This window comes from Doryrhamphus excisus, linkage group LG20 (assembly GCF_037039965.1).
Source record: "Doryrhamphus excisus strain RoL-2023G ecotype Guam linkage group LG20, RoL_Dexc_Guam_v1.1, whole genome shotgun sequence".
In the NCBI taxonomy this organism is placed as follows: domain Eukaryota; kingdom Metazoa; phylum Chordata; class Actinopteri; order Syngnathiformes; family Syngnathidae; genus Doryrhamphus; species Doryrhamphus excisus.
The window spans coordinates 7,664,069-7,691,678 of NC_136376.1; the positions used below are offsets into that span (position 1 = coordinate 7,664,069).

Sequence of the window (27,610 nt, forward strand, 5' to 3'; positions counted from 1 at the left end):
TCTTAAAGCCTATTCAAGTTTAATGGGTGTTTTCAATGAAATGCTTATTGTCACACTCCCTTCTGGCTTTTGCATATTGTAGCTCTACTTAAAACCCCATTGTGATCCAAATGTTCAAATGGTCTTAAGACTTTGATCAAGGCTGTGCGGACAATGGATTTTTAAGGCATGTAAACATGCATCTCATCAAATGTGAAAATGTATTTGGTTGGGGACATTTTTTTCCAATGACTGTTTTAGCATTTACGGTAAATTACAAAATGACAAAGACAAGGTTTTTTGTGCTTTCATTAAAGTACAAAATCTTTCACATGTATGATTTGACATTCAACATAGAAAAAAACAGTTATCTTCAAGCTACAAAAATGTGACTTGCATTGATAAATCGGCGAATGATCCGAGGAACCCTTCTCGTAACACACGGTGACCTTACTATTACAACGCTATTTTGATTCAACAACTGAGTCTCGGGTGTTTCACCGAGTTTAGTCCTTTCGTCCTTAGCTAGCGGCAATTTGAATGATTCCTCCAGCTGCGTGTTGGGAATATGGGGAAGGTGTTTGGCAGTTTCAGGTGTCAGGTGACTTCAACTGTGACCCCTGAATTGTTATTGCCTCATGTAAAGCCTAAATCGCCAATCGAGGGTTACTGTTTCTTTTTTGCTGGTTTTATGGGGCTTATGTTATCTTCCTCCATATCATCCTCATCATCCTCCTCGTCATCGTCATCATCGTCGTCGTCATCATCATCATCCTCGTCATCATCATCATCATCATCATCCTCATCGTCGTCATCATCATCATCCTCTTCTTCCAAGTCGGACTCTTCAATTTCTGAAGCTGGAGGGGAGAGAGCAGCAAATGGTCAATCACTTCCACCCTGGCTGAAGATTTCATTGGGAATTGATACAACATAAAAAGTTAATTGGTTGCAGACCTGTCCAAGATAAGTGAATTTCATAGACGGCTGCCGCTCGTAGCATATAGCAAGCCCGCAAGCTAACTAGTTAGCCTCCAATGTATTCATTCAAAACTTATTTTGAATGAATTTGAGTCTGAATCTGAGTATTTCAAATGGAGTGGGGAAAGACGATAAAGTAAGAAAAAAAAATACCACTTCCACATGGAATAGGAGAACTTTTTCCCCCGTTCTTTTTTTTTTCCATGCGCAGTGTTAATGTAAAGTAATCTAATGTCATGTCTCAATGTATAACATCTACAAGAGTTGTCTTTCAATATTTTTGGGCCACAACGGGCCATAGTCAAGCAAAAAACAGCAACCGTTTCTATTAATTTGTGTGTAAATCCTGATTTCATATGAAATATTACATAATTTGCAAAAAACACATCTTATTTTAAGTCAACAATTAGATATTTTCAAATACATCATTTATAATTATAGTTTGGTCCTAATAAAAATACACATTTTGTTCTGTGCACTCATGGGTTACATTTTTATAGTGGTAGATGCTGGCTATTGAAAAATAATAAATTAAAAAACATAAAATTTCTCTGATTATTGCTGTGATTACTTTTGTGATTCATTAATCAATTATTTAGTAGCAAACATCCGATGAAATCCAATATCAAATTTTCATAAAGCTGGAGGGAATACAATCAAATAAATCACTCAATAAATATGGCGTTGACAGGTTGCATGCAGTGAACTATCATTACCAAATTATAAAGCACTATTTTAAAAAAGGTATGACTGTCGTAAAACAAAAGGTATTTACAGACCTAGTAACCTAACAATCAGGTCGTCTAATTTGAGACAAGCTAGTTCATACAGTTTTGCTACATTCCAAGTATCCTGTCGAATTTAGTTTGAAAATAAAAAGCTGTGTAACTGCGTTACCAATAAGGTGCAGGCCGCTGATGGTAACTGGTCCTGAGCCAGCCTTGAGCCTGATGGTGACTGGTGCTTTGAGCTCAAACTCACCCAAACACACCTGGGGAAAGAATAAAACATTCAAATAGACGTTTTATAACTTTTTTTTCCCCTCTCTTGTTGACTGGAAATGGCATGCATGGCAAGAGCTCTGTGGTTCATACTACAAATTGAAAGGATTTTTGGTGCTTTTAGGACTACAAACTCAAATGCCTGATCCCTACAACGTCTATGTTTTTGCACCAGAGGCTAAACAAGGTCCTCCTGCAACTTCTCACCAATTGTTTCGGCTTGAGATGAATTATAATACCATAAAACGGCGACTACGTGGCAGAGGTGCATATGATAAGAGCTGAGACAGTAGAGACAACAAATGACAGGAAGAGCCTTGCAACAACCTTTGTGAAACGCTGCTTTAGAGCCTTGTAGACATCACATAAGAACCCTATAATCACCTTTACTCCTATTATTCTTTGTTTGCATCAAATTGCTAATGTGCAAGCGACTGGATCACTGCAGGGACAAAAAAACTGATGCTGCTTTAAACATAGCATACTTGTGCTAGCCTGGAGTTAGCCTCCAATTTGAAACCCCAAAATAGGGTTTCCAATGAAGTCGGAAAGATCGGCAGGTAAGAAACCAAAAACTTACCACTTCCACATGTAATGGGAGAACTTTTTTTTCCTAATTACATCATGTCAGACATGTCATGGTTTACTCCATGCAGTGTTGAGGTAATGTCATGTCATAAATAAGACACCTCAAGACCAGAATACTACATATAACCTGTCTTTTTAAAATATTTTTTGAATAAAAACGTGATCGCATATTAATAAATGTTTGAAAAACCCTAATATAGAGAGGAAGGAATGTCGGGGGGGGCTGTATATGGTAAACACTGGATCAGCTCGACCCCATTCCTAGTGCTGAATGCAACATTCAGGCAGGGGTGCCACTAAGAATTCTGGGTCCCATGGGGGGAAAAAACATCACATTTGCCACCCTAAGCAACTCTTTCTACCATTGGCCCTTGGAATAGTCCAACCCACCCAACCCCCAACTATGCTCCTATGCATTTTTTCATACTCCTAGTTGGAACACACCAATAACTTGTGAAGGTACAGTAATAACAGTTGATATATTGTACTATTTACCATTGGCAGGCAGCTGATGTGAAGGTTCGCCACTGGCACTGACGTTGTCTTTCCTTGATGGTTCATGGCTGTTACCTCCACCACATTATTCTCCTCCAGGGCACCTTCTCCCAGACATATCTATACAAACCAGACATATTAATATGACCTATCAAATTCTGCTTATTGGAAATAACGGCTAGCATACCGTTCTGAGCTCAATGAAGTGCTCCAGGTCTTCCTCTTCATCTCCCTGGAAGGTGTAAAAAGGTGATTTGGAGGAGAGCTGACAACCTGTAAGTATCAGAATAATAGTTATTTTATTTGAAATGTATACAGTAGTTTGAAATTAGAAAGCATGTTTTTTTAACAGATGGAACATGTACAACAAGCCCACGTGCGCGCCACGCCAAGCAACAAAACATTATATAAAAAACCATAATTTTAAACTCCTTACTGAAAAGGAAGCTCTGTAGCTTTTTTTCACCAGCCAAGCCGCCATCTGAACACTCGTCGTCTGTGAAAGACATCCTGAACACGCGCCGAAAAGTGGTGGTGGTTGACAGCGCACGTTTTACCAAGCAGACAAGTTTCTGGAGGGAAGAGAACGTCGCATTTGATCGCGTGTTTGTGACGCAATCAACGCGCGACACGTATTTAACGTTTTGTCAGCGCCCTCTCTCTGAAATCAAAACATTCACGTGCGTAAAAGTAACTCTAAAAATAAACACGAGTGGGAAAGTATAGAGGAAAGAACAAAATACAGTGTTAAATACGTTTTTCACGACAAAGTGACTGATTTCTTTAAATATCGTGATTTCTTTGGAATTTGAAAACAAAGTGAAAATGTATTGTATGAATGTGTATTGTAGTTGTATTGTGGTTAGCTAATTTTGAACGGGTTAGGGTTGTTGTTTTCTTGTAGAGGGGATTCTTTGTAATTACATGTATTTTTGCATTGTTGTATAATAATATTCTGCCTATTGAGTTGTCTTGTGAAGATTATTCTTTGAAATGTTTTAGATGAGCATCCATTCATCTTTTTTTGCCGCTTATCATGACTAGGGTCAGAGGAATGCTGGAGCCTATCCCAGTTGACTTAGTGCGAGAGGCGGGTTGTACTTGTATTGAAGAGGTGACTTTTTGTTCACAAAAACATTATCCAATCTGAACATAACCCACATTACTACACAAAAATAGGGTAATAATTATTAACAAAACTCTTGCATCATAATTTATAAGTTTATTGTCAACCTTATGAATTTTACATACATACAAACTTTACATATGTAAACTGCCTCCTTCTCCCATACACTGGAAAAAGCACAAGGGCCCTTTCAATCCGCCCCAGCCCATCAATCAATCAATCGCAAAAAAAAAAACATTTAACACTACTCTGAAAAGTCCACACTGATCTCAGACCTGATGGTGACTTTCTCCACTAAAGGGTGGTATCTGTAGATGAAAGGGTGCGGTAACAAAGCAATCATTTTCCTTCAAGCCAAACACAATGCTTGACACAAGTTTAATAAAGATATACAAAATAATATTACATTTTACATTTGACAGTATTTACTGTCTACAGTAACTGAGTGGCATGTGTCTTCCTCTTGTGCCTTAAAATGAGGTTAAACTGATAACCGACAGGGCAAATCCAATATGCATCATATGAACAAGATGTATGTACTTATTAACACAAAAATTATTGGCAGGGTGAAGGGCAACTGAATATAATCCCCCCGCCCGCCCAAATCTGTATTCAAAGTGCTTGTTTGTTCACTATGTATGTCTGACAGGAGGCAAAACATTCAACATGAATTAGACAAGAGGAAGTGCCACGTGGTGACAGGATCAAAAACAGCCAGAGTGATCCTATGGGTGCTATAGGCTGCAAAGACATTCATGCTAAAGACAAGTGGAAGCAGTGCAAATCCAAAGGATGGAAGTATGAGTGAAATCACCTCCAGCTTAGATTACCTGCTGATTTGTAGATCAAGTACTAATAGAGCGCTTGAGAAGAAACAGCAAGTCTTTTGCGAATGAGGATGTTGCAAAATGTACAGGGAAAAAAAAAAAGCCAGTTTTCCCAAACTTTTGGTCCCGTGAATGACACTTGATTAACACACAACTGGGAAAATAATTAGAACAATCTCATAACAGACCTTCTTAGACAAATTCAGCTACATTATGTCAAAAATCACCAACCCTCAAGGTATGTGACATATTAGGTGGTGAGACAGAAGACACTGAGGTCTGTGTTAGAAGGCAAACAACCAAAAGGCAAAGGGAAATAAGTCGAAAAGCAAAGCGCTGAGCATAAACGAGCCCTTCTCTATTGCTTTTAAAATGAACAAGCCACCTATTTAAAAAAAAAAAACAACAAAACTACAGTGGTGTGCAGTGATCTTGTAAGGTATAATTGTGCATGTGTATTGACTCAGCACCACTTTTTCCCCGTCAGCCCACAAAAAGTCAAATGTGACGCAATTGTGGTGCCATGACAAGGGAGCAATAATGGGCTTTTCCTAGGTGAAGATGTCACACTGTGTTGCTTGTCTTAGTCAAAAGTGCACAGACTGCCCTCATTTCACAGTTCTGCATCTACTTGATCCAGACTCTTCAGACGAGGGTGTGAGGGTAATATCTATGCAATGTCTTCTGGATGAAATCAGCAAACAGGCAGGTATAGATAGTTGTTGCTTCCTGCCTCAAGGAGGTATACGAGTTGTGGAGCTCCAGACATAAATTACAGAGCCCTACGCTTCCATGTTGGCTCATCTCTACTGACTACACCTTGGCCCTTTTTGATGTTGGTATTAGCTGGGCCGTGCCGTGATTCGGAGTGTGTTGTAAAAAAAAAAAAAAAAACAGGTGACTCTGGCTAGCACGGGCAGTCACGTAGCATTAAAACCATCATGGAAGTTGTTTCTCATGAAGGTGCTGTGCTGACTGGAGCTTTCTCTGTTGTCTCTTCCCCTCTCAGTGTGTAATCAATGCCTCATAAGCTCCGCCCCATAATGATGATGTCTTTGGGAAAGCCCTCCATCTTAGCCACCTCAAAGCATCCGAGCTTACTGTAGAAGTCCAACATTCTTTTGTCGGTTTGACGGACCTTACAGAATGCACCATGAGAGCCTGGACATGACAGAATGAACAGAGTGTTTTTTTTTTTAAATGTCTCCAAAAACATGTGAGCTGTGATTATGGATGTTACTTACCGTTGGCCTTCAGGGATGATAACAGGCATCCCATCATGCTTTTGGCCACACTGGGATCAGTGACTTTGGCATGAATATCAACCTTAATAAGGGAAGGGAAGTTGGACAGAAAGGAATCAGGAAGACCCTCCTCTTCTTCGTGGAAACTCAAAATCATCTTCTGCAGAGATGACACATAGCGACATTGTGAGAACAAGATCACAACATTTCTGATGACAACAAAAGCAGATGAAACAAGAAGGTACCTCGGCCTCGGTGAGGTCCTTTTGACCGTCGGGTTTATGGTACTTCTCTTGCATGAAAGGAATCCAGCTCATTTGGCATTTCTTGATGAAGGGCTTGACGTCGACAGTGCCCACAGCATAACCGCAGATACCTTCATCATCTTCAAGGACAAAACCGTAGTCTGGGCTCACAGAGAGAAGACCTCCAACCAACCTGGGAACACATTTAGGATGACATATTTTTAAAAAGACACACCTTTTTAAATCAGGATTTGAACTAATATTGTTAAACTTTTCTTATGTTTTTATCTTTTTAGTCCTATTTTATGCTTTTAGTTTTTAGCTTTTAACTCCAGTATTTCCTCAGTGGGGGTCCTCCACACTGGGGGCTGTGTCGGGTCTGCTGAGGGGGTGCCATCCTTGGGTCCCTTCGACCCGGCCGGCTGGGGGCTTTCCTTTTAATTGTGGTAATTGTTTTTAATTCTGTAAAGCACTTTGTGTTGCATGTCTTTGCAGGAAAAGTGTTATACAAATCAAGTTGATTTGATTTGACATTGTGGCAACCACAGGTTCTGGCATCATCATGTGATTGCCATTTAGTAATGATGATTGAATTGTATGTCACAAATGAGAGTACTTTCCTCACATTGCAGCAGCCATTTTTGTTGCATCTTCTCAAGGGCCAAAGAAAGTCAACTTGGATATTAGGGGGTGAACGGCAATTATTAGGCTGGGAATTCTGATGTCATACCGATAACATTAAACTTAGGTCTGAGAACTGATAACACAAAAAAACTTCAATTAGGCAAGATCACCCATAATGTGTAGGGGAGCAAATCAAGCACGGCCTATCGTAACTTCCCAGTACCTCACTTGTAAAAACTTTAAGCGGAAGGACGTTGTACCAAATGTTCCGCGATGAGAGGGGGAAAAAAAAGACAAAAAGAAAACATTGAGCACAGAAAAAAACCTTACTTATCAGCCACCTGATAAGTAAGTTGAGGTGTATAGTGAGAGGTTTTACAGCCATAAAACATATCTAACAATTAATAATATTGGGCACCTATCCCCCGCGATAAACGACAGACCACTGTACTATAAAGCCTAAAGATTAATGTAAAAAACTGATCTTACTTGTCACCAATGAGGTCAGGATCCTGGTCAGAGGAAGGAGCATCCTCCATGCCTTCATAGTACATTTCTTTACAGATTTTATAAACTGAAGCCTGCAAAAAGGAAGATAAGACTTGAGTTACTAGAGAGTGTCACGTCAAGCACGTATAGAAGTAAACTGGGACAGCACAGCAGGGAATATGAGCAACAACAAAAGGGACTTCTGAAAGCATGTATTTTCCTCAATAATGTAGGGCACAAACGGAAAACAAATCTCACCTCGTCTTTGGCAAAGTACGGCCTCATGGAATAGATTTTGGAGGTTGGCATTGATGGGGGAGGCTGGTAGAAAAGATCGTTTGCACCATCTATTGGCAACAATCTCTGTGGACGTCAAAAGAAGCAGGTTCAGTTTCCTGTACAGTCGGTGGCAAGCTGCTTTGCCTGAACGCCTCACTGTGTGTTTTCTTTTGCTACACTGAAACCACTGTTAAACCAAGAGGAAATGGAAAATTAAGCCAAATGCTCAAGGAAGATTGTTAAAAGGAAATGATGGAAAAATTCCCATTCCTGGTTGATCTGACAGTGGGCCACTGCAGCAAACATCCACCTCAGTGTCATTGGAGAACAGCGCGAAAAACACTCATGTTCAGCAGAACAAAATCAGGGAGCTATTTTGGTCTGGCCAAGGTTTTACTGAAGGAGATGCTCCTTTCCCTTGTTTAAGGCATCGCAATATTTCGCTGCGCAACCCTCCTGTTGAGAAAAATAATGATGCTTGCGCCGAGACAGGGAGAGCGAGAACTCCAGGGGAAAAACAACCCGTCTCATATGAGCTACATCGGTCAGTCAATTGGGGGGGGGGGGGGGGGGGGGGGCACTTGTAACTATAGAAGTTTTATTCCTCTCCATGGAGAAGTCACCTATAACTTGGACAGCTCTGTTTTATCCTGGAGTTCCCGTCCCCCCCCCCCTCCCCTTCCGTTGCAGATGTGCGCGCGTGCGTACTCGCTGGCGCTGTGCGATGCTCGCGCGGGTGCTTGCAAAGAGCTGGTGTGGGAATTTGTGCGCTTCCTGCAAAGAAATGAGATGTCATGAAAATAAAAAATTAAAAAACGCTAGTCGTGCTCGCGTGCGCCGCCTGCGCTAAAGGGAAAGCAGCATCTCATTGGACAGTTGCTGAAAGAAAGTCAAATGAATAACAAATCAGGACTGGAAACTCACTTGTTACTCTCACATACTATGAACGAATCAAAAGGAAGTGAAGGGGGTTCAATTCCAATCAGCTCACCTTTGACAGACCAAATCCCTTCATACCTGCACGCATTGATCATAATATTCTTTGCTCAAAACACTTTTTTTTCTCCTTTTTTCCATTTGATTTCGGTACATTCAGTGCATTAGATACCTGGAACTCTCCTGCTAGACCTCCCCTAAAGGCCCACGGCTCTTGGTCTCCTTTAGGGAATTGTGCTGAGGACTGACTACGACACCCTGTTAGGAGCAGAGCCAAGCGGAGAGTGTTACCAAAGCATGGGGCTCTCGGACACAGATGAAGAAAGTAGGGGAGGAAGGAAGGGGAGTCATTTGATCCTAAATGCAAAAATTAAATCAGAATTTAAGAACTGAAAATGAACAATGGCGCCTCATTTGGAACGCTATTTCGAGGGCAGAAAGGGGCTCGAGCAACTAAAGCTTACATCTCTTGTCTTCGCTTCTCCGACACAACAAAGTCAAACCGCTGTGCAGGCCTACACAACTTCCACGCTCCCCGGAATTGAAATAAAGCTAACAGACAAACCACATGATCTTTGTGCAATCAGTGTAAGCTTCAGCTGCCGTCACCCCACTCATCTCGGCACCCGGCGTGAAGTCACATTCTCTTCTCGTCTGCCTTGTCACATGACTAGGGAGCGTGACTCATCAAAACCGGAAAACCCATCAAGCGCACGTCCTGTCAGCTTACTAGCCACAAAGTAAAAACAGGCGCACCAGATATAAATTATAAAATAAGCGACAGCGAATAAAAGAGCACAGGCGCTTTTACAGTTTTGTGTGCAAGCAGTTTGAAGAGAGGCCCTGTCATGTGACCAGACAGGCCTAGCATGGCTTTACAAAGTTATCCTGACAAGCTAGACGTGCTTCCTCTGACGATGTGACACGACACAGCATGCAGATGCACCCACGGGGAGGAACGCTGAACTTGCTTCTAAGTAATGCAATTAAATGTCCCGCAATAAAGAAAGAAGCACCCCCTGAGTGGACTGTTTTCACCCAGATAACAATTATAGTGGTCTGATCTGACACATTTACAAGCCTACACATCGCAACTACAGGGGTAGATGAGTAGGATCAAGTGTGAGGGTTAACTTTGGAAGCAAAGAGTGAATTCCCTTGGGTAGGTGCATCAGGCTGGTCTGAGCCATGTCTACAAGCCTACTGACAGAAACAAAAAAAGCACTAGTTAGAGGGAAGCTGCAGGGAGGGGGTGGTAGGGAGAAAAATAAGAACATTTGAAAGTTAACGCTCAAAGCTCATAATCGCTGCGCAAAAAAAATGTGACTTCATCCGGTGGGCCGCTTTCCTTTTTCCTCCAATTAAATCTTTCACAATTAAGGGCTCTAATTTAAGAAAAAAAAAATACATGAATCCATTTCGCCTGCACTGCGCATACATCGGCCACTGTCGATCCAATAGCAGTAGAAACTTGTACTGTGGATTCTTCCATCTGTACATAGTGAAGGGAGAAAACAGTAGAAAAGCATTATTAGTAGGTGCATTCAGTACAGTAACCAGGGAGGTTGTGACTAAGTGCAGGCTGCACAGCTTCCATCACAGGGACAAGAGCAGAAAATCAATCATCTTCAGAAAATGGTCGCTATATTAACCTTAAAGATTTAGTTCCCTATTATTAAGGCTTTAAGCCAGCACTCTCCGGTTGCAGGTTTGCTGCCTGCTGTGTACTTGGAGTCCTCGGCTTTACCATATAGTTGAACAGAAACCTGTGAATGAAACTGGGTTACAGGCCATGCTGGTGCTTGCGTGCTTATGGACAACGACCTCTCGTGTGTTCCCAAGAATCAATGTTACTCAGACTGAGAGAGAGTGAACCATCTCACACAGCCAGAGCCCATGGAAACAGAGAGGTACTGTATATAAGAAATACCCTATTTCCTCAAATAGTGCCCCGCGCTTGAAGTCTCCGTTTTCAGCTCAACCTGATACAGGTTCCTGTGATTACATCACTACTACTATCCCACAATAAATATTTACTTTTGTTATGCTTCTACTTAATACATGTTGCATTTTCTAAACATGTTGCATTAAAACAGTGTCATTGCTTTTGCAGGACATCACTCTATCGGGTGATTGCCATTGCATGGTTGACTACAGACTATTATTAGTACAAAAAATGCATATTTAGGCAAATGTTAAATATTCTTGGCCTAAATTAAGCATTTTCAAGCATAAATATGTTCTAAGTGAACTAAAATACAGTTTATGGCAATACAAGATGTTCATGAACTGTACTACACTGGCCACCAGGTGTCACTAGTAACATGCGCCAGACAACAAGCAGCAAGCACAGTAACATAATAATAAAAGTCATCATCATCATAATAACACAGACTTCAGCTAAAACTGAACTACCGACAGCACTTCCTGTCCACACGTCTGGAATGTTTTACTGAAACGCACACAAACAGTCTTATTTATGTCTTAAATGGCTTATTTTCTCTGATAGTATCTACTGTATTGGGTAATATGAGTGTAAAGGTGACCGTGTGGTGTTATGTCTTGTCTGGAGGGCTCTAATAATAGTGAAAATTGCAAAGAGCAGGTTTTCTTTGCACCAAATATGAAAATATTCCCTTCATTAATATTGAATCTTAGCTGTTTGCACTCTGGTTATATTTTGTAGCAAAATAAAAACTATGGAGTGATTATATTTTTGTTTTTATCTCATCTTATCGTGATATTATGAGCCATGTATCTCAAATTGTATTGTATCATAAAGTAAGAAAGTGACTAGAGTACTTCAGTAAATGAGGGTCAAGGGTCAAGCTAAATGTCCACTAAATGAGGAAATACAGTATCTCTTTCTGCACCAGTATATGTTACATTCTGATTCAGAATGGTGCATTTGCTTATTTGAATCTTCTATGTGAAGCCAAACGTATCTGCTATATGCACCAGAATGGCCTTCCATAGTCAGTGAATCAACTTTCTCTCCAAGCTCGCGTGCGCTAGGGCGTGGAGGAGGACGAGGGGTGTCCCACAGGTGCCCATTCCCACAGACAAGAGAGATGGAAGCAAGTGGGTTGGTGTGAGTATGACATTATTGGATACACAGCAAGCAGCAGTAACCCTGATGGGGACATTTACCACTGAGATCTGGTTTGGATTTTGTCTTATAATGGGAGTTGTAGCGGTGCAAGCAGCATTTAGTCAGATTAAAATAAATAAATGAAAATATGTACAAAATAAGAGCATATGCAAGTATGTTGCATTTTTAAAAAGTAGCTACAATTAAATAATAACCTATAAATTAAAGTATAAGAGGCCACTCTTATCCTGTATACAGGTTGCGGGCCACATTCTTCAGGTTTGCCTATTTTGGTTTTTGACCACTGTTCTCTGTGTATAATATGCCTATTGAGGCCTTTCAAAGCCATATGGTTCAGCTCATACACACCTAGCCATTGGACAAAGGACTTGACCATAGAAATGATGCTCTTGATGTCCCAGATGTAAGGGTAGAGGTCGTACAGGATTGTGCGGTTGGCTGTATTGGACAGGCGCGTGAACATCTGGATAACAGAGCAGCACATGTCCTCAAACTTCTCTGCCCTCAGCTGCCATTCTGCAACCTGTAAGAAAAAAAAATGGAAAATCTTAATTTTGTTTTGACATCAAAATACACAATTCAGTGTGTTGTGGTGCAAGTGCACTTCATTTCCTGTTAATGCGACACCACCCAATGGGCATTAGGGGTAGTACACATCTACCATTTTGTTTTGCAGAACCATAAAAAGCTTACCACAAGCTCAAAACACTTAATTCCAAACCAACCTTCTCAGTTTCTTTTCTTTTGCAGTTGACGCTGACGACGCTGCTGTTAGCTCTCAGCCAGTTGAACTCCTTGAGCATCTGCATGGCCTTGGGACCGTGCTCGTAAGGCAGGTAGAAGAGTTCCGCCAACAGGCTCAGGTCCTCAATGGAGAGTGGCTCCACTGTGAACAGGGGCTTTTCATTTGGGCCAGGCACAAACACATCCTGTAAAGGACAAAACCAAGAATGGTATTAATTAAATCACAAGTGGTTAAAAAAAAATCCTATTCATGTCTAATTTGTACCTGTTTGAGTTGATCGTCTGTCTGCATGGGGGCAATATCACTCCCGGAGTCCTCCTGTATGGACTCTTCTGAAGACTTGGACTCAGCTAAGCTCTCCTTGTCCGTATCCATGGGCTTAAGGTCTTCAGCCATCTTGTCAGCTAAGACTGGACCCTCGTGTTTCTCTTCTGCGTCAGCCTCATCCTGCTTCTCGACTACCATCTCCATTGGCTCCTCGTCCGAATCCTTCTTCTCTACCTCCACCTGTACAGGTGCAATATAAGCGTAATTACATCACCATCATTTTGTCAGTAGTTTTACTCAACAGCACAGAGTAAAAGTCATATTTAAGGGGCTGTTTTTTCCAAATTATTTAAATTTGTGCAAATTACTGTTATCTATTTATTCTCCACATTATTATTTATTATTATACAGGAGCCAGGCAACGACATTTCGTTGGCAATTTCACTGTTGTGTTATTGTGCAATGACAATAAAGGAAGTCTATCTATCTATTATAATGTATTGTATCTGTCTCTCCTTCAAGTGGTAGATGTTGTCCACTTCCTGGTTGTGTTTGCCTCATACCTCGTAGACGTAGTAGACAAGAATCTTTTGAGGTGCTTCCTTTACTTATTTGTATATGTTTTATAGGCAAAAATGCTGTAGTTCAGGCTGAAATAAACTCCTACCTCTTCTTCCTGCTGTGTCTTTGCCATAGGGTGTGGTTCCAGGCAATGAGGCGGCATGGCCGGAGACATTATAGGCTGTTGGAAAACCGTCGTCACCGTGGTCGCGGAGCAAAGAGACGGCGCGGCCATGGATGACACGTCAATGGCCGTACTTTTGGCACCGCTTTGAGGCACCTGTCGGCCTGGAAAAGAATCAGGATCGGTTACGTTGACGCAACAGCTCTTTTGTGGACACAGCAATGGTAGGACTGCCATCTTCCTCTTACTGTTGTACTGATGAGGCACACCAAATTCTCCGAGCCATTCGGTAAGCGCCAGCTTGAGAGCGAGCTGAGGGCTGTACAGCATGTCCGTCTCCAGTTCTTCATCACTTCCCTCATTCTCCAACTTAATCTGAATGGAAACCGTGCTGTCCTCACCATCCGCTAGCAAACAAAATATTGACACTTTAATAATACTAAACAGTAAAGACGACAACATTCTATTTCTGATCATACGTACTCATGACCACGTCCTTGCGTACACCGTTCATGTTCGATTTGTACCAGGTGGCCAGTGTGTGGATGGCAACAAAGTTGGACTCAAACTCGCAATTGGGGTTTGTGAGGACACCCTTTAATCTGGGGATGAGCTCTGTGGAGCGACCCTTGTAGGGACCCAAGAAAAGCCTCTTCTGGTCATAGTCGTTGGCGTGGATGTTGTCCCAGATCACCGGTGCTCTTCTGAGAATCTTGGATACTTCCTCTATAGACTCCACTGTGATGTCTTTGGACACCACTTTTGGTCCTGCGAACAGAAAAGCCCGACCTGGTTAGCAAGAACTTAAAATGACAAAACCAAGAATCTGTCACACATGCCTGTCCAGAGAATCTCAATGCCGGGCAGCAGCTTCTCTCCTACTGTGTGCAGATAAGGAGACTGAGAGACACTTGGGTAGCAGAAGGTTCCACAGTACTCTGCATGGGAGCACATCAATAAACAAATCGATAATGAGCCTAAAAAAATACATCTCTGAGAGAGGCAAACTATACCTGTTGGACAAAAAAGAAAGGTTTCAGGCTCTCCTAGGTACTGGTAGATCTCATTGGTGATGGAAACCTGAGCGTGTGCAAAAGAGCTGAACACCTCCTTGTCGGCAGGACACATGTTGTGGTCGATGTCGTCAAAGAGTAAGGCAAATGACTTGCAGCCAAAGTGAGTCACCTAACAGGCACAGGGAAGAAAGTGAGGGATCTGATTTTGGCTCCAATTGCTGTAGGACACATGTAGCAGCGATACCTGGTCCAGTTTCCTCTTGAGTGCAGAAACCTCTTTCTGATTGGAGAAGGTGATGTCGAGTCCAGGAGAAATGGCGTAGATGAACTCAATCCCGTGCTCTTTGGCGGCACCAATTAGCGTCATCAGTTGCTCTGTGAGATAATCAGGAACATTCACTTAATGTGTCCGTTAACATGGATAATGGTAATGACCTGAACGTAAGACAAACTTTGTTTCCTAGGAAAATGCCTGACATTTTTTTCCTAAGGTTTCCTATAGTCAGATTGTTCAAATCTGTACAGTAGATCAATTATGTTCGCAAAAGTTAATTTCCAAGACCACCAGTGAATGCTGAAAAACTGTGAAAAAGCCTATTTTTTATACTCTCCATTATTAAAATAAGCTATACACTATACAGTACTTTACTGTACTTCACAAAACATACAGTTACACAACACCACATCTTGTCAAATCACCTTCCTGCTGGCAAATATTGAGTTAATTGACTTGTGGGATGCTGCCCTCTGCTGGATCTGTAGCTGCACCACCCTTTTCCCCCTGCAGATAGCACCACCCTACTGCTTTCTATTTAAGCTGCTAAAAATATTACGATTTATTTACTATTTAAAGAACATAAAGCAAACCTGAGAATATGAAGAAGAGTGAGTGCTGAACAGCTAATGTGTGGGGATCTATTTGTACATTCATCAGAGCTTTTCTTCTAGTCGCTCATCTCGAAAAGATGCAGCCATGACAGGCACCCATTTGAAATAGTGTTGCAATTGCTGTGCAACACAGCACAAAATGGAGGCGTGCTAATTTTAAGGTGATGGTGATGAATGAAGCAGTTTGTCAAGCAGCAAAGATATCCTTTTTATTGCAATGTCCTAGTTGTTATTTCCCTATAAACACAGCAAATAAGCAGACCCCTTGTATTCAAGGTGGTCTTATAATCCGAGTCAATCTTGTAATGCCACTTCCTGAACCGCATTTTAACTCTTAATAGTCACCTGCTTCCTCCACAGAGTACAACTCCCTCCAGAACATTCTGTGTTTGTAGTCATCTTTGGGGGCGTAAAGGTACGTATTCAAACCCCATTTTTGCTGCCTGAAAAATATAAATGATGGCAAGAAGTGAAACATCCCATGCGCTCTTGTGCAATGTGCAAATAATAATTATGTTTATTATTTTACCTCCTGAACAATTCTTTCCTCTGTTCCATTGTCCATGGTCGTCCATAAAAGCCTGCATTAAGAAAGAAGTCAGTTTTAATGTGCAAAGTAGTTTGCAGAATAATTTCATTTGCAACAATTAAACATTACCACTAATTACTGATAGCGGGTCACTTCCGGCATGTGGCAAGTTCACACTTAAAGGTAACCCATGTTTACATGTTATATTAAAAAAACACACACCGAATTAACACAATTAACTGCATTTTGCGTCAGACAAATGTACAAACATTTTAGTTAATTTGAATTAGTAATAGAAAAAATGTTTACCTGTAATTTTACATCACAACAAGTTAATAGCCATTTCATTTGCGTTTTATAAAAATGCAAATGCAGCAGACCGAGCAGAACGATGCTAGCTAGTGTTAATGCAGTAAAAGAACGCATGATCGATGCAATTCACTTGACCCCCTTTTGTATTAACTGGCACTTCCAGAATAGCTTTAAGGTTGATTGCATGCAGTACCTTCCACCACACCACTGATGAATTTTCTGTGTCCTGTCGTTTCAACGCCAATGCCGGATTCTTCTACCAGGCCGGGGCCCGCAGCACAAGCATCTCCCGAGATTGGGCTGGGGCTCGGTTCGGCTTCCACCGGCGCAGTCTCCAACGTCTTATCTTTTTGGACCATTCTTTTATGGGGAGACGAGTCACAAACTTGTGGGAAATCCAACACGGTTTTTAAAATGTTGAACAAATCAATGGCGTCGAAGCAGACAACCGAAGGTCTGGCGTTTTTCGATTTTGGCGAGGCTGTCAGAATTTGCTGAATTATCGCACCTGTTCCGGGCCTCAGTCGAAATGACTATCAGATGGTACAAAATAACTGTTCGCGGTTATTAATATAAAATGATCCAGGGGACATGTTTTTGTTTTGTCCATGCATTCTCTTCTCTTGCTGTCCTGCTTTTTTACTCCCTTCTTCCTGTTTACACCTAGTGCGCATGCTCCCAAAACCAGTTAGAACCAGTCAGAACCAGATCTGTCTGACAAAACAGCACGAAGATGTTTCAACAGTCAAGAAAGTTGATGTCCCCCGTGCTGGAAAAACACAATGGCAAAAAATGGACAGTCCTTCTTTAATGTAAATCTATTTTTCCAAACACCTAACACATTTTTAGCTAACACCATGTCGAGGGACGGTCTTTTAATGTTAAAGGAAAAAGGCTTTAGTACCATGCCGATTGTTCTCACAATGTCCACGTTTACCTTAACATTTACTGTTTACAGCTGATAAAATCATTTAATATAGTAAACACGTTATCAAAACAAACAACTTTGGATCCAGTTTGCAGTTAATAACCCCTACATAATAGGTCTAAAATATATAACGTTTTAAAAAATCAAAACTAAAGTGTATTATCTTGACTGTATTAAACATCTTTGGCATTCCCATCCCATATTAGGAATGCAACAGAGAGCCAATGCCGTTTTAAAAAAAAGTGGGGGAGTGCTTCTTGCATGTGTGTCAGCAATATTTAAAAACTGGAACTATTGGCCTTGCATTGATAAACTCAGCAGAGCCACTCCATATTCATTTGAACATATACCGTTCTCTAATTTTTCCAAGTCTGCTAGGCAAATTCCATGAGCATTAGTCGGGAGGGGAGGCCCACTTTGAAAAGCCCAGGTTTAACATTTACAACCAAATGCACGTAGCTAAATTGATGCTTTTTGCATTCGGTGTGTGTTTCCAGTAACAATGCTCAGGTGTAACTGACTAACTTCTGTTTAGATTCTGTTAGTCAGCAGACTAACTCGACATATACATTACCCTAACTTAAAAACAAAGAGGAGCATAAAAGATGAAAAAAAGACCAGACAGAACTCAGGTTTGTATTTTTATTCATGTTTGCAGTACATTCAAATGCATATATTGTCTCCCAACAATTAGGGAGTTTCTCTTATGTATCGTTTTTAAAAGTGATTCTCTCCATACACTTCAATTTTGTGTTTTTTTATACATTTAAATAAACATTTAAAAAAATCATCACTTTTTTTACCTCTTTTGCTCATTTACTTATAAATTTTCACTTCAATAGAAGGTATTAGTTTTGCTGAAAACAAAATAAAGTGTAAACAAAAATGAAACTTATGCCACAAAGAACTTAAGACAAGTTTTGCTTCTTTTTGAGGTAAGTGTTGGGCTGCTTCCGGAGATGGGCCTTCTGTTACCTCTTCAGGCTCTGCTGGGCCTGCCTGAGTAAAGTGTCGAAATCTAGTGTCTTCACCTTGCTTTTTGTAGATGCCGGGTCATATTCTCTGTTGGAATCTAAATAAGGCAAATTTGAGCTTATTACACATTCCATTTAAATAGATGAGTCAGAACACCGCGTGTCTTGCCTACCCAGATCAGAATAGCTGGTCTTGCAAAACTGTCTCCTCCCACCAAAACAGAGGTCAAACGGCTGCTCATCAGGCTTGCGCAGTTTGCTTCCATTCTCGATGGCGGTGAAAGCATCTTTGGTGTTGTAGTAAGTCACAAACCCGTAGTTATCCCTGTTCGGCAGCGGATAATCCAAGCGTTAGCGACAGCTATTTATCACAATGTTATGGTGATCAAAGCTGTGGTCTGCTTTTAAAAGAGCGACCTGGGACGTATCCAGGAGGCCCCAGTTATGAGCAGGCCTGTTTATGATTTAGCACTGTACCTTGACCTTAAAAGTCACAGATGAGACCAAAAAGGTTCAGTAACAGTGCAAAAGCGACGCAAATGGAAAAGTATTCACCCGCGGTCCCTAAAGTGCAGAGTACAATCCTCCACCTTGCCAAAGTAAGAGAAACGGTCTCTGAGCTCCCTTTGGGTCATTGTGCCCAGAATTCGACCAATGTAAACAACCCGTCGCTCCTCCTGTATGGAAAGAATTGGAAAATCTTAAACTCCTCACAGACGTCTAAGTATGATCTACAAGCAACTTACAATAGCTTTATCCTTCCGTCTCTGTACATCCTCTGGATTTTCACAGTGTCCATAGGTGCTTCGATATGAGGGACTGAAACAGAAAACACATTTAGTCAGCATAAGAAAGCCTATAACAGCACATGCAAAAATTTGCATTGCACAGCAGCAAGAGTACAGAATCAGTTAAGCAGTACAAAATACACAATATAGAAAAATAAATATAAACAACCCAAGTATGAACAAAATCCCCAGTTTTACACAAATACAGTACCTGCACAATCTTCTGTTTCTCCTCCACGGTGCACGTCTTTGGGGCGATTGCGACCGCGATCTGGAGCGACTCCAAGAGCCAGAGTGAGAGGAGGAATAAGAGTACCTCCTCCTCCTGAGTGGTGAGCGGGACACAGAGGACCGAGAGGAGGAACGCGAGGAGTAGCTGGATCTGCTCCGAGAGCGGCGGTGACGATACCTAGAGGGGAAGAAGGCGTGATGAGCCTCAAACTATAATGGAAGTGAGATGCAGTTAATCGCAGTTAACTGGTTTCCAGACTCAACTTTCATAAGTGTGAGTCAATATCGAAATAGATTAAGTACATAGAAGATGTCAGGGTACTTCCTGCAGTGGCTATTTTCTAATCCATGTAATGTAATTGTGGCTTTAAATGGCACTCCATTACCCAATATAGTAGCCATAAGGGCAAATAAGCCATTTAAGGCGTAAATAAAACTCCTGTTTGGGTGTGTCACAGTAAATGTGTTCCTTTGGGAGCTGGATGGCAGATATATAGAGGACAGGAAGTCGTGACTGATGACACCAACAGTAACCCATATTGTGATTATGATTATTATATTCATGTGCATGATGTACAGTCACTATTCAATGCTTCTTCTGCCTTATAATTGCATTTTAGTTACCAGTCAAACCGTGAAGAGTGTGGGCCCAATGTTTGACGAGACATGTAGCAAGGAATAACTGTTCTACTTAGACAGTGAATCTAACCTTTTCTTGGATGGAGAGTGAGATCTGGACCGAGAGCGAGATGAATGGGAGTCTGACTCCAAGCTGCTGGACACAGACGGAGAACGCCGGGCTCTTCGTTTTCTCCCCCTCTTCTGGGGGCTGGAGGTGCGGGAGGAAGGGTAACAACCATAGGACCTCTCAAAAGGCCCCTTCCTGGCAGCGCCTTCTTTAAAAGTGGATTCATTCTCCTGCCGGACTGGAGAGGCCTCTGGAGTCTCCAGCACAGAAGACCCTTCCATTGCGTGATGCAGAGCCTCTGGTGCTTGGGTGTTAGACTGGGAGGCAGACTGCGGGGGCACTGTAGGCGCGGCGGCAGCGTGCTTGATGGGTTTAATTGTGATGAATGCCTGTTGCTGGACATTCCAGCGCTTGCCCGCCTCTCCAGCGGGAGAAGCAGCTTTGCTGGGACGGCAGTAGTCGTGATCCATGCACGCCACACTGTGGGAGACAGCGGCAGCAGGTGCGGTGGGCTTGTTGTGGAATCTGGCTAACGGTAAAGGGCGTGCTTCTATCTGGATAGCCTTGGAGGGGTTGGTCTTGGAAGAGAGCGGAACGTTGGCCTTCCCCAGGAGGGCCACAGGGGCCAGAGGCTTCCACATCTGGTGTGGAGGAGTGGCTGGAGGAGTCAGGGCTAAAGCCGGAAAAGTGCACCATTATTACACTTTAACAATGGGCTAACATGATGAGAAGGCAGCTAACAAAACTGTTTTTATTGCTTTTTGTATGAATTACCTGCAGGGTTTGAGAGATCATTGGCTCTGACACGCTCCACGACAATTTTCTCTCGTGCAAATTCAGCACTAAAAAGTGAACGTACGAGTTAATACTGCACACAACCACAAACGAGAAGCTAGAATGTCTTGTCTGGACAGGACCCTGGAAGGCCATTCCAAGGCCTACATTAGCGGCAGGTCTTGGCAATAGGTAAGAGTCACTCCACCACAATGTACATGCACACGATTTTGACTCCATCACTCTTCACAGAGCAGCGTGAAGGCTGTAGGGTAACCCACCTCGAGTTTCCTACAGCTGCTGCTCTACCACAGACCTCCGGTACACTTTGCTGCTCTTTGGCTGAAGTGGGCAGAATAGAGATTTAGGATGTTAGAGGACAAGGGTGCCAGTTCAAATACAGCGTGTGCATCTTCACAGACCAAACAGGGTTTAATAACACTTTCCACAGACAGCACTAGCATGCCAGTCACTATGCCCGACATGTTGAGCCTTGTATACATACCCACCAACAAAGTCAGCACGGCAAGCGTTAAAAGGGATGTGCAGACGGGGCAGAATTCCAGAGCACAAAGCAGATTCTCTGCCCCCCCCCCCCCCAGCACCCATCTCAGATAAGAGAACATCCCTCAAAAGTAAAGCATCTAACACTACTGCTGTTAGAAGAAGACCTTCGCACCGCTATGATGGCTTCCAGTCAAGGAAGTCAGGGGTTGCCCTGCGATTGTAGATAGTGTTCTGTGACACCCCCCCCCCACCTTTCATTCATTTCTCTGTGAGATCGGTATTGGCTTGGCTTACACTGACTATGTTTGAGACCGCCGATCTAGATTAAGCAACTAAAATATGTGACCTACCACTGCAGGCCGACAAAATGGCCACATTATTATACAGTACTTTAACAGATGCAGGTAAAAAAAAAAAAAAAGAGCAGCTTTGCTCACCTTGTGTTTCCTCAAACTGTTCCAACAGGCTGGTCAGATCAGCAGCTTCTATACCTGCAAAATATTGACATTAATACTCAAGACAGAACACCACACAGTAATACACCTGCATATTTGCTGGACTTGCTCACGCTTTTCAGAAGCTAAAATAACCCCTTCAAAAGATCCCTTTTTATTATCCCCGAATTTCAGTGTTTTTATGACATCATGAAGGCAAAGACGTGATACAACCACTGACCAGCCCTAGCTAGATGATGAAAAGCCAGCACTTTAGTTTAAAAAAAAAAAGCCTGGACCTCTGCCAGCTACAGACATGAGCGTTGTAAGTTTCAACATCATTATTGCTGTTATAACACGAGTGTAATGTACTGTAGCTATGCTAGTGCTGCTAATGTTTGGATCATCCTGTCCCACCCCTTGATGTTGTATGTGATATATTGCATCTATTAGAGCACTAAAGCTAGACACAAAAGAGCATGTTCCCAGTAGGGCATACTAAACGCACTTTGCTCTTATTTGGGCATTGTTGTTGCAGAAATCTAGATGCATATTAAATTGCTGAACAATGGTACAACCTTGATATTTGCTCCTGTTAAGAAAATAGCATTTCTTTTTGATGAACACCAATCAAACTTACCCATCTCGCTGGTAAAGGACTCGACCAACTCCTTTGTGGTGCCCCCTGCCTTAGGTGGTTCCACTGGTGTACTCACTTTCTGATTAGCTTCAAGCACGATAGCTTGTGACTTAAGGCTATGCAAGGCCAAGGAAGGTGCAGGGCAGTGTTTGGCATTTATTGCAGGGGACTTTGCAGATGTGGGGAGGTTGTTTGAAGAGGCAGCAGCGTTATGAGGAACGACCTGAGGCACATTCTGGGAAATGGCGGTCTTCTCCGAGAGACTGGTGACAGGAACTACAGCAGCGTTGACCATCTTTGAAGTGGTTTGAGGAGAAACCACTTTAGCAAACTGCGCATCAGGAAGTTTAGGCTGTCTGTCAGGCGACTGATTCACAGGTTGGCATTCGGAAGACGGAGGCTGGGCGTTGACAACATCAGGTGTACCAGCTGAAGGTTTCTGGGGCATTGCACATTTAGAAGTTGAGACCGCTTGCCACTCCGGTGATTTAGAAGCAGCGGTTGCGGATTTGTTGGCTGATGTCGCCATGTAGGCTGGTGGCACTAAAAGAGCCTCTGGGGTTGGAGGGGCACACGGCCCCCGCGGTTGCCAGGCGGGTTTGATCTCGCCCACATCCCTTCTCGCAGCATGGGAGGCGGGCTGACGAGGATCCCTGGGGTAGGGGTCAGGCAGACAGGGGATAGGGGGCAGTTCTTTGGGGGGCTCCAGAAGGCTGGGCCACTTGGTGCTGTTGTTGCTTTGGCTCTCCACCACGACTGGCTTCTTCTGCAGCCGGAGGCGTCGGTACTCGGCCAAACTGAGGGACTTGGGCTTCGACTCTGGAGGGGCAGGGGCAACGGGTGGGAGGGGCTCACTGACAGTTGATGCTGTGCTGTTAGGAGCAGCTGCCGGGCTGCTGGGAGACACCAACTGGAGTTGGCTGGAGAGCTCATTGGGAGCTTGGGGCACCTGCTTGGACATTTCATCAGGCTGTTGGGAGGTGTCTGGACTTTCAGGAACACCAGCTTTTGTTGGATGCGTGTCCTGTCTGAGTGTCGCAAACATAGCAGCTTTCACACTTGTTTCTGGGTTGTTGGTTCCACTTTGGCAACTTCTTTTCTCAGATTTTAAGGCAAGCGGTACAGGAGCAGCTGGAGCCTTTGCAATTTTGGTTTTCTTTTCTTTGAGTCTTCTTTTTTCAAGTTTTTTTGGCAATTCTTGTGTTCGATTTCTCTCAGTGGTACTCCTAAGAACCCTTCCCTCAACAGGTTCAGGAGGGCAATGTTTCTTCCTTTTCTTTTTCCTATGGGAGGGAACTCTCGCTAAGGTCTCGTCCTTCTGTTTGTTAATCATCTCATCTGAACATGTGCTTAGAATATTTACTGGAGCCTTACATAGCACATCAATGTCACCATCATCATCATCGACGACAATATGCTCTGAACTGTCAGATGCTGCTTCTTCCACCCCTGCAAACTTCTCTTCTAGCGGTAGAAGAGCTGGTAGATCCATGTCTGGGACAACCAGGATAGGCTCTCCATTTTCCCCTTGATCCACCACCTCAAGCAAGATGCCTCCCTCCGGCAACATCTGCACCCCCTTGTCGTCCTCCACACAAATGGCCATGTATGGGTGCATGTGTCTGACCAAGTCCCCCAAGCTGACTGAAAGGCCCTCGTCGCTCTCCTGCTCAAAGGTGACAGGAAACGGGAGGGTCAGACCTTCCCAGTCTGGAGGTAAACTGTGCTTGACTGGGCTCCGAGTGAGAGCGCCAGCCTCTTCATCCTCCCCGTCGCTTCTCTGTAGTGAGTCAGCTGGTATCCTAGACAGGTTCTGAGTCCACACAGAAAGGCAGATGTTACAACAAAGCCCTGTGTATATTATATATATATATATATATATATATATATATATATGATGGGGTTGAATACTGCTTATGTGCCGAGGTGGATACCTTTCCAGCTGACAAGGGTCTTGTGCTTAAAGATATGTCTTTCTCTGAGGCAGACCTGGGCATACATAGCAATCTCCTGAGCTACAATGGGAAGAAAAACAAAATTAGTTCCCCCCCCACTCTAGGTGCAAATTATGGCAATGGTTTAGTTAACTTTGAACATAAGACAGTGGGGCAAACCGACTGTCAGTATTAGTGCAGACCGGCCATCATCATGTCCTCTAAATACGCTTGCTCACTGCATTTTGTTACATTTCCTTGGATGCCTGGATAATGCGCCTGTGTTGAGGCACCAGCGTACACTACACCGGCTTGCTACCCCCTGCAAACCTAGCGTCGCATGATGTGCACCTCTGACAAAAATCTAACCACTGACCTCAAAGGCAGTGATCGCTCGGCTTGGAGAACATTATTTCCTGAGTACACACGACTCACCCGGAGGGCAGACTGTCCACCTCCAAGACCAATCAGTGTCAATCCAACTCTTCTCTGATTTTAGATCAATATTTGTAATAAAATTATAATTGTAACACATTGATTAGTTCCAGCTGCAATAAGAATCCCTTTTTAATTACTACTGTTAGCTGGAGACTCATGAACCTGACAAGGTATATGTAAATAGTCAGTGTGTGTGTGTGTGGGGGGGGGGGGTGTTTAAGGTTATTAGGACTGTTAGTTTCTTGCTTACTGCTAGCAACTCAGTGATTTGTACAGAATAGCATTTGAATTCAGGAAGGGATGTAAAAAAAGATGTGCCCTACACAGGGAATGACAGAAATTAATTGAGAATCCCCATCATACATTAAGTATGTTTAGAACCACATGTCAACCAATATCCTCCTCAACGGAGCGGAACGCAGCAGAAGAATACATAGGAGAGTTGTATGTACGACAGCTGGCCACTAACCGGAGAGTGGTCCCTGCCCTTGTGACCCGACAGCAGGTCCGACTCAGGCAGCGTGTCAAAAGGGGACAGGTTCTCGTCATCCACGTTGTCAAGGATCTCCGTCAGGGCGGTTAACAGCGTGGCTTCACAGTCCTCATCTAGTCCTTTCGTCTACATGCACAAAAGGAAACCAGGTCACAGACTATCAGTGTTTCTAAAAGGGAGTTCAAGAATGCAGACTCACCTCTATTAACGGGTTGTCATCAAAGATGGAAAGTATGGAGGGGTCTAAGCAACTTTGAAGGGCCTCCAGCGTTCCTCCAGAGCACAGCTCAGGAGTCTTGAAAAACAGAAAACATACTAATTAAATCATCCAAGCCACCCATTATATCACAGGTATCAAACTAAGATATGCCTTAAGATATGCCTTTATTCGTCCCTCAGTGGGGAAATTTGTAAACTCAGGCCTGGGATGCCATTTCATCCGGCCTGCGGAACTGCTTGGAAAAGAGCATTGATCTGGCCTGCCTCACAGGCCGTATCAAACAAAGGTTGTCTACAACTAGGCGAATAATTCCTAGAATAAATATTTTAAATGTTTGAGCTCCAGTCACCATGAGTTGCAAGCACTTATACGGGAGTGGACATATTGTAAAGTGTTAGCATGCAACATAGCTGAACATTGGCTTATGACCAAAACAACAATGCAGTATTGCTGACTGTTTGGCAAGTAGTTCTAAAGCATTTCACTTTATAAAGCCTTCATACGACCACCCTCATCAAAGTATAGTGAGTAGATAAGTAGATAGTAAAAGTACTGAATTGTGTCAAATATTTGAACATAAACATCCATGCCCCACGTGTTTGTGTGCACACATGCATAAATCATTGGGCAGACATGTTTGATCCACATGGAAGTCATCCACGTGTTGTACTACAAAACAACAGTATTTATATTTTGCACTGTGCGTGACTGGGAATATATATGCTGTATTTCAACATTTCCCTTAGAAGCATACACACGAAGGAAGATTCAATAAATAGCAAAGTTGGCATTACGGAGTTTGGTGCGCATGCGTGACTAGAAAAACGTGATTCAACAGCACTAAAGAAATGTGATTGTGTATGTTGTTTTTTTGTTACACTTTAACTCTTATAGTCGCGTTATGGTACTGAACAGGAATTACCATACAGGTTTGTTGAAATGTCGGTCGACGTGTACTCCATCCCTGCAATGATGACACATCACTGCAGAGAACTGGCAATGAGCCTAAAAAAATCCACGCTGACACGACATCACCAGAAAGTAACTTGGAACTTTTTATGTTAATGCGAACAAGACATTGTATAAAGCAACACTCATACCTAGCCTCGGCAGCGAGCTTGCTAGCTTGCTAGCATGCTGCAGTGTTGTCAGCACGTGTGAATGAATCAACAGTAGCACCAGAGAGGCAGTTGCTAATTATTTGAATTAGAATGACAACAGATTAACTCAACAAGGCAATTTGTGCACATGCCAGCTATAACGAAGCACAACTGTCACCTCAACCGTTTTTACCTTTTAATACTTTTTACGGGTATAAACGGGCTGTTGAGCCGGCCGGCTTGCTAGCATCATGGCAATGAGGTGCTTCAAACGCTGACTTTGACTATAATATAGAATATATTGACGATAATTTAAAAAGGGCAGTGCTTTTACATAATAATCAATAAAACAAGATTCGAGTTTCAAAACCGGCTTTCAAGTGATGTTGCGGTTGTATCCACGTGTCACTTTACCATGCTCAGCGTGTGTACTGCAGCTGGTTCTTACACAAACACACGCTTATATAGAAAGCTCAACAAAGAAAACAGTTCAGAAAACAACACACACAATACATATATTACCTCGCTTAGTGTGTCCAGAGGGAAAAAATCCATATTGCAGGCAGTTAAAGTCTCTTCGCCTGCGCCCCACTGCGCCGCCATCTTGCAAGTTTACTCCCTTACTAGCCCTGGAGCTTTTTGCTTCCAAATGAATTGGTAGGAGGAGACACGTGGTCATACGTTCCCGGCAAAAGTGACGCTGTGGATAGGGGAGGTCAAAGGTAACTTGGTCACGTTTTGTAGTTCTTTTCCTCATTTCTGAGAGGAAAGACTACAAATATGACCGCAACCATCACACCCGCTAAACTGAAGATTGTTTTCGGTATGTTCATCGTGATACTGTCTTTCATCCTATTCTTTTATTCTTTCATCCTATTCTTTTATGTCTTTCATCCTATTCTTTTATGTCTTTCATCTAGTATGCAGATGACTACTTGAAACAAAAATAGTAAACCATTCAACTTTTTAAAGGGGTGCTATTTACGTGCGAGTTTATGTGACATTAGACATTATTTAGCTCATTTGTGTAATCCATAGAGCTGTTCGTGCAATAGTTTTGCCATATTAGTCACGCGTGATACTACAATATCAG

At 42.7% G+C, this 27,610-nt stretch overlaps 3 protein-coding genes and 1 non-coding gene across 5 annotated transcripts; all 4 read right to left on the reverse strand.

The window, feature by feature from the left end:
* Positions 1–272: 272 nt before the first annotated feature.
* npm3 (nucleophosmin/nucleoplasmin, 3) lies at positions 273–3,659 on the reverse strand. Its single transcript, XM_058058057.2, has 5 exons — positions 3,481–3,659; positions 3,232–3,317; positions 3,045–3,164; positions 1,858–1,951; positions 273–839 (listed from the first exon to the last, which is right to left on the reverse strand). The coding sequence occupies exons 1-5, from the start codon at positions 3,551–3,553 to the stop codon at positions 646–648; spliced, it is 567 nt and encodes a 188-aa protein (XP_057914040.2). The 5' UTR covers positions 3,554–3,659; the 3' UTR covers positions 273–645.
* Positions 3,660–5,874: 2,215 nt separating this feature from the next.
* On the reverse strand, positions 5,875–17,056 carry oga (O-GlcNAcase). 2 transcript variants are annotated; one of them, XM_058058046.2, is made up of 19 exons: positions 16,562–17,056; positions 16,057–16,108; positions 15,873–15,970; positions 14,884–15,014; positions 14,637–14,808; positions 14,463–14,561; positions 14,107–14,391; positions 13,872–14,030; positions 13,606–13,787; positions 12,936–13,178; positions 12,652–12,855; positions 12,275–12,449; positions 10,253–10,306; positions 8,987–9,072; positions 7,858–7,962; positions 7,600–7,691; positions 6,487–6,679; positions 6,242–6,401; positions 5,875–6,158 (listed from the first exon to the last, which is right to left on the reverse strand). In XM_058058046.2, exons 1-19 carry the CDS (start codon positions 16,725–16,727, stop codon positions 6,022–6,024), a joined length of 2,793 nt encoding a protein of 930 aa, XP_057914029.1. In that variant the 5' UTR covers positions 16,728–17,056; the 3' UTR covers positions 5,875–6,021. The 2 variants fall into 2 exon arrangements, with proteins under 2 accessions (XP_057914029.1, XP_057914030.1); XM_058058047.2 differs by lacking the exon at positions 10,253–10,306.
* Positions 17,057–17,924: 868 nt separating this feature from the next.
* pprc1 (PPARG related coactivator 1) lies at positions 17,925–27,208 on the reverse strand. The gene is made up of 14 exons (XM_058059125.2): positions 27,040–27,208; positions 25,397–25,492; positions 25,174–25,323; positions 24,267–24,347; positions 22,333–24,145; positions 21,696–21,749; positions 21,033–21,093; positions 20,752–20,819; positions 19,999–20,650; positions 19,270–19,467; positions 19,017–19,089; positions 18,826–18,947; positions 18,444–18,595; positions 17,925–18,368 (listed from the first exon to the last, which is right to left on the reverse strand). Exons 1-14 carry the CDS (start codon positions 27,118–27,120, stop codon positions 18,268–18,270), a joined length of 3,702 nt encoding a protein of 1,233 aa, XP_057915108.2. The 5' UTR covers positions 27,121–27,208; the 3' UTR covers positions 17,925–18,267.
* Positions 18,660–18,798, reverse strand: LOC131108323 (small nucleolar RNA SNORA50). The gene has a single exon (XR_009120447.2). It is a non-coding gene; the product is annotated as a small nucleolar RNA SNORA50 (small nucleolar RNA).
* Positions 27,209–27,610: the final 402 nt, after the last annotated feature.